The sequence below is a fragment of the Malaya genurostris genome, chromosome 2, assembly GCF_030247185.1.
Source record: "Malaya genurostris strain Urasoe2022 chromosome 2, Malgen_1.1, whole genome shotgun sequence".
Lineage (NCBI taxonomy): Eukaryota > Metazoa > Arthropoda > Insecta > Diptera > Culicidae > Malaya > Malaya genurostris.
In genome coordinates, this window is record NC_080571.1 from 9,325,260 (window position 1) to 9,332,500 (window position 7,241).

General features: G+C 36.6%; 1 protein-coding gene across 1 annotated transcript; it reads left to right on the top strand.

Moving 5' to 3' along the window:
- Nucleotides 1-558: 558 nt before the first annotated feature.
- Nucleotides 559-1,264, top strand: LOC131430401 (uncharacterized). Its single transcript, XM_058595343.1, has 2 exons — nt 559-777; nt 834-1,264. Exons 1-2 carry the CDS (start codon nt 720-722, stop codon nt 1,205-1,207), a joined length of 432 nt encoding a protein of 143 aa, XP_058451326.1. The 5' UTR covers nt 559-719; the 3' UTR covers nt 1,208-1,264.
- Nucleotides 1,265-7,241: the final 5,977 nt, after the last annotated feature.

The window sequence follows — 7,241 nt, forward strand, 5'->3', positions numbered from 1 at the left end:
CGAGAGAGCATGGAGAGACATGTAATACGAAGAACGTGGTTATAAGCGACCTACTGGCTTCAGCCCTTAAGGGGCGTAACCAGTCCAACATAAACTGCTAATGCGCTGATGAATCGAAGACGGTACGAACATTTCCTACCGCGCTATTTTCTACTGACCTGGAATATAAGTATTGCCTGTGACATCCATAATACTGATGAGCAAACCTAAAGTGATTTCCACAATCCAATGCATTTGATCGATCTACATTCGAATTTGTTTCCTTGGAGATTACGACAGTGTACTACCTAATCGAATATCAATACAAAGGATTGGTTACATGACATACTTTGACTGTTTGTTGATTGTCTGATAGCCCATCTTTAACGGAAATACAGAAGTTCAAACAAGGTCCGAGTGATACCCTACCTGTGGAATTGATTGCTATTCATAAGCCATGAGTCACAAACCGTATTTACTTCAACAAAGAGTTATCGCCATATGTCAATTCCTTGTTCTTCGATAAGTAATCTTAACCACCAAATCTTTATATAGGAATAATATAATGCCAATCTGAAAGATTTATTCACGACAGGCGAATAAAACTGATACTAGAGAATATATTCCTCGAACAAGTACAGCTCCAGAAGGCTCATTCATCGATCACCCACAAGGGGAGGAAGACTTAATTCGAACTCAATTAAATTTTTTTTTAATTTTGGTTCTACTAGACGAATATCATGAGAGCTCTGGCAATAGTACTTCTCTGCTTAGCAGTGACGTGGAACTATGGATCAGGTATGAAAACGCTGTGCAAAATTAGTCAAATTTCTTACAGTTTCTTCAATAAACAGTGGAGGCACTACGCTGCATCCAATGCCAATCGACAAACACTACTTGCGAGACTCCCATCTTGGAATGTAACAATGGTACTGCTGACGTCAGTCTTGAGCTGCTAAAGATTCTCAAGCCAGACCTAGCTACCAAGGAAAAGGGTGACAAATTTCGATGCTTTGAAGTAGATGTTAAAAAAGATGAAAATTTGGTGTACATAAAAGGATGCATTTACGACGATGTGGATGTGTGCACAGGTGAAACCAAAGAAGGTGCACAGGAGTACTGTCATCGTTGCACTGACGATGTGTGCAACGGTGCTTCCGCTCTCGCGATCAATATCAGCTTATTACTAGGATTGGTGTTAGCACTTAGAACATATTCGAAGTGGTGATAAGGTGTGACGATATTGTAGAATACAACTGGCAAAGTAGTTGACATAGTGTTTAAATTGGTGTGCTATCTTTATCCGAAACTGTTCAAGGCGCATTGTTTCTGACTGAAATCTTCGTACATCGATGTTGAATAGTTGGGGACTATCGGTGCAGTGAAGAAACTTTTTCTATCCGCAGGGTAAAATAATAGGCAAAACGACTTACCCGAATAGAAGAACACACAAAATTAACCTAATTGAACAGCTGAGGCGCGTTTCCAGTTCAACATGAACTGCTAATGCACTGATGAGTCGAAGACGAAACGCAAAAATAATAGTTTCGTGTAAAAGGTATAATTAAATTTTACAGAAATGTGGGTTTAGATCAGTTATTCCCCAAAAAAATGGTCAAAATCGAATATTTCGTACTGTGAAGTTTTCCACTGACCTGGAATATGGGTATTGGTTGTGACAGCTATGATATTGACAAGCAAACCTAAAGCGATTACAACAATCTGGTCTGATAGCCCATCTTTAACGGAAACACAGAAGTTTAAACAAGGTCCGATTGGTGTTTTACCTGTGGAATTGATTGTTATTCATAAGCCATGAGTAACAAATCGTATTTACTTCAACAAATACTTATCGCTATATGCCAATTCCATTTCCTCCGATAAGTAATCTTAGCCATCAAATCTTTATATACATGGTGGGCCATTTCAAGTATGAAATATGTGAAAAAAACCTGTTTTAATCCACCTAGTGGTGTAATGATGCCTTTTTCATTTTCATTTTTTCCTGTATTACAGCAGAAATTCTTCGAAATACTAAAATTTAAAAAAGTTTAGAAAATAGTTTTGAAGTTTTCTGTTACTGTTGTTCTGTACTACATTGATAAACTACATTTGAATTTAATTGGATTTGTTGGATTGGATTATTTTGTAATTATTGAGAAAAAAAATCAAAAAAATTTTTCAGTGCATATTTTTTTAGACTGCCCCATCGATTCCATAGAACTTCTTCCTGAACGCCATTTTGGTACAATTAACGGTTTCCGAGTTACAACGATTTGGAAAAGGCAATTTTTGTGAAATGCAAAAATACATACACCCTGATCAGTCGATATGGCGTCTTTGACTTGAGCTATGGTTCTTGGCTTGTCAGCGTACACCTTGGATTTCATATAGTCTCACAAAAAAGTTTGATGGCGTCAAATCGGGTGATTCCGTGGGCCACCCAAAGTCACCGTTTTTCGATATGGTTTGTAATAAATCGATTATTAGTCGAGCTGTATGGCATGTTGCACCGTCCTGTTGTAGCCAGTAGCTATTTAAAACCATTTTCGCGAAAACTATGCTTCTTTTATCATGACTCGATAACGATCGCCATTAACAGTTTTCGTTGTTCCATCATCGTCTTGGATCACCATGTCCACACGAACTCCACACCAAACTGTAACTTTCTGTTCGTATAGAGTCTGTTCCTCAACTAACTGAGGAGTTTCAGTGGCAATCTTGCTTATTACGGCTTCCATTTAACGTTCATGTTAAATGTGCCTCGCCTGACATTATTTTCCGCCAAAAGTTGGTCTGGTTTTGAATTTAAAACTGAACAATTTCAGCGCCTTCAATTTATGCGTACTGTTCCATAGTAAAATTGTCTTGAAATGACGCTTCCAACGCGGTATGTCATTACTCGTTTACAGTCAGATCATCGCTCCAGTGTTCCAGTACGCGTTGCCTGTGTGGAGAAGGTGTGCCGTTACATATCGGAACAAAATCCAAGTGCTTCAGAACAGAGCCATAAAAATGATTATGGATCTTCCGTGGTTCACCAGGACTTCAACAGCTCACCAAATAGCAAACGTCGCTACACCGTCAACGAGAAACTTCTTTCAGCCAGTAGAAACTTTCAAGATAAATGTGCCATTTCTGAATATCCTCTAATTAGTTCACTATTTTAACATGTATAGTATTTTGTTTGTAGTTTTATTTGTTATAGTTAAGTCCTGCATATAAATCAAGCTGTGTCTCAGTTGAAATGTTAAAAAGAAATTTAATCTTAACTTATTAACTAGAAGAAGTTGAACGGTACTGCATTACTTAACATGTAAAATCATACAGAAATGTGACAAAAGAGAAACAATAAATATTTAATGTAATGTAAGTCGTTCTGACAATTCTGTCAATAGTTATTGGGTTGCCCAAAGCTTCCACTTTAAATGGCCCACCCTGTACTCATAACATAATGCCAATCGAAAAGACATATTCACGACAGACGACTAAAGCTGATACTAGAGAATATATTTTTCGAACAAATACAGCTCCATAAAGCTAATTCATCTTCCGAACGATAGTTCCTACCCACAAAGGGAGAAAGACTCAATTCGAACATTTAGGGGTTTTTGGTTCGTCTTTCTGTCAGATAGAATATGACATATAGTGAAATGTCCCTAAAGTGTCACATAAATTATGTGAACTTTGCGTCTGCTTAGCGGTTAAAATTGAAGTGTTAGGCGGATATCGTGATTCAATTTGAACTGCTTCAAGCACTGATAAGCCGGAGGCGAAACTTCTGTACAAACCAAAAACCCCTAAATGCTCAAATTCGGCGGCGGCAAGTATTCGGTCGTCACACGTTATCTCTGCTTAGCTGTGATGTGGGACTACGGATCAGATATGAAAAATCTTTGTAAAATCCTCCATACCTCTAACGATATTCCCATCGTGGAATCTAACGATGGTACTGCTGACGTCAGTCTTGAGCTTCTGAAGATTCTCAAACCAGACTTGCTATAAATAAAAAAGGTAACAAATTTCGATGCTATGAAGTAGATGTTAAAAAACGTGATTAATCCACCTAGCAGTGAGATGATATCTTTTTTTATCAATACGCATGTGTTTTTGCATGGATATTCTTAGGTGTTTTAGTTCTCATGACATTATTTTAATTATCGTCGTTTTAGACGGCAAATTGAGATTTTAATCACTCATTACCCTGTCATGCCGAAACTGCAAAACATATCGAATTTCAATCTTAGCGTGCGACAATCGATTGAACATTCCATGAGATGTCGAAGTAAGTTCCACTTTAGAGTTTTTCGTCATTTATGGTACTTCCAGAGCCGGTATTCAGGAATTAGCATAGCCCAAAATGATTCGAAAGGCCATAAATTATTACGCCAAACAATTTACATGAAATTTATAAACTCATCATCTGTAATTCCAGAATCGGATAAAATTCACCAATTTTGTATGGGACCTTAAGTCCTGTAATATTTGTTTTTGAAGTTCGATTTGGTCTTTTTTGAGAAAATGATTGAGCTTTGAGAATCGATTCGATACTGGAACCAGAATTCTAAAATCGGTGTAGCCGAAATCAGTTAAATTCACCTGAGCAGTGTGTAGACATCTTTGAGAAATTGTAGTGCGAATTAAAATTTGGGGGTACATTCCGAATCCAAAAACGAATACCGCTCAAACTGAAATAAATTTATTTGGTAATCGACTATCCAAATCTGCCAACCCGATAAACCTGATTAATTTATGTGAAATGGACATTTTTGCACTAATCACCCTGTATCTCCTAATCCAGTAATCGGATCTGACTAAATTTTATAGGATTTTAAGACCTCTCATTTGAATCATAGATGATTCTTAGATTTCATTTGAATCTTAGATCGGTTCAGCCATCTACGAGAAAAATTAATTGCATTATTTTAATTTCGTTTCACATATCATCCTGTGGTTCCGCAATCAGAAGTCGGATCCAAACGTAATTCAGGAACCTTGTTTGGGAGTATACGACTTTTCATATGAATCTGAGTTTGTAGAAAACGGTTTAACCATCTCCGAGAAAATTGAGTGAAATTATTTGTCACACACGCATTTGCTGATCTCGACGAACTGAGTCGTATGGTATATGGAAGTCATGTTCTTCCAGCATTTATTGCTGTAAATAGTTTAAATCAATATAATTATGGAATTATTTCCAACTCGATAATGCTGGTATCATCTGGTTTTCATATGCCATATTCGAAAGATTATGTTGCCAAAAATGAACCGTGCTAAAATTGGTCCGAGGCAAATTGTCATAAAAAAGGATGCTGTACACAGTCTTTTCGGTACTTAGAAACAATTATATGTAACGGTATAAAAATCGTGTTTCATGTTGCTCCCAAGCATTGCTTTTTCATACAGCGCTCAAAATTCCTTCTACTGGAATAAGGCTTACACAAAAATATCGATTTTTAACGGAGATAAAAATGGACGGATTTTAACAATCTATGGCTTTTTAGATAGGTATTACCGAGCGAAATCTAAGTCTGGAAACATATTCTGTTTTCAAGGTCAAATGTGATAGATACTGTCAAAAAACTGAAAATTTTGACATAAAACATCGTATAACTCAAAAAGTAAACATCCGATCTCAAAACCATTCAATAGCGTTCTGGGTGACGGGGAGACCTTTCATTTGCGACTAGTTTGATCAAAATCGGTCCAGCCATCTCTGAGATCTCGACCTCTTAGTTGACAACACACATACAGACACACACACATACACACACAGACATTTGCTCAGTTCGTCGAGCTGAATCGATTGATATATGACATTCGGCCCTCCGGGCCTCGGAAAATTTTTCGAAAGTTTGAGCGAATTCTATACCTATTTTTTATATATATAAAAAAAGGTAAAACAAGGATTTGGAGTAAATTGGAATGCTCGATCTTTGAAATCGAGTGAAGATGAATTTTATAATTTTCTCGAAGTTCACAAAATCCATATTGCCATTGTGACAGAAACTTTTCTTAAACCAAATGTCAAGTTGAAAAGTAATCCACATTATGTGGTTCATCGATTTGACAGGTTTACTGGAATGGGTGGTGGAGTTGCCATTTTTGTCCAACGGCAAATTAAACATCGAATTTTACCTTCTTTCAATACTAAAGTTATTGAAAGCTTGGGAATCGAAGTTGAAACCATTCATGGAATTTATTTCATCGCTGGAGCATATTTGCCATTCCAATGCACCGGCGAACAATTAAATTTCTTTAAAGACGATTTGCAAAAACTTACAAGATATCGATCGAAATTTTTCGTAATAGGGGACTTAAATGCTAAACATGTCCAGTGGAATTGTAGGCAAAATAACAGTAATGGTAAAATACTTCATAATCAACTCTCAGCTGGTTACTTCACAGTTCTTCATCCCAGTAATCCGACTTGTTTCTCTTCCCTGAAAACCCCGTCTACAATTGATCTGGTTCTAACAGATCAAAGTCACATTTGTAGTGAACCGATTACACATGCTGACTTTGACTCAGATCATCTTCCTGTAACATTCAGACTTTCCAACGAAGCTATAATTAATCCAATTAGTTTTATGTTCAACTATCATACAGCTAATTGGTTGGATTACAGATCTCACATTGAAAATCATGTGGATCATGAAACTATTTTAGAAAATTCTGCGGACATCGACACAGCAATTGACAATTTGAATCATTATATTATCGAAGCTAGAAATCTTTCAGTTCCCAAAGCTCAAACTAAATTAAATTCTCCTATCATCGATGACAATCTTCAACTGCTCATTCGGTTGAAGAATGTTCGTCGACGACAATATCAACGTTCTCGTGATCCTGCTATGAAAAACATAGTTAAGGATTTACAAAAAGAAATTAAACATAGATTTACTCTTTTACGAAATGAAAATTTCGCTGAAGAAGTTGAACAAATTAAACCATATTCTAAACCTTTCTGGAAACTTTCTAAGGTTCTTAAGAAACCTCAGAAACCAATTCCTACTCTCAAGGAAGGAAATCAAATACTTCTTACAAATGGCGAAAAAGCTCAAAAACTTGCTCAGCAGTTCGAGAGTGTCAACAATTTTAATTTGAACGTTGTGAGTCCTATTGAAAATGAAGTCTCACTGAAATATGAGCATATTTCAACCCAAGTGTTATCACACGATGACATTATTGAGACGAATTTTGACGAAATTAAATCAATTATTAGGAAACTCAAAAACATGAAGGCTCCTGGTAATGATGGA

Excerpts from the sequence above, each read along its gene's own strand:
- LOC131430401 (XM_058595343.1), top strand. The coding sequence starts at position 720 with ATGAGAGCTCTGGCAATAGTACTTCTCTGCTTAGCAGTGACGTGGAAC. Across the intron at positions 778-833 it reads GACGTGGAACTATGGATCAG|TGGAGGCACTACGCTGCATC; the intron begins GTATGAAAACGC and ends TTCAATAAACAG.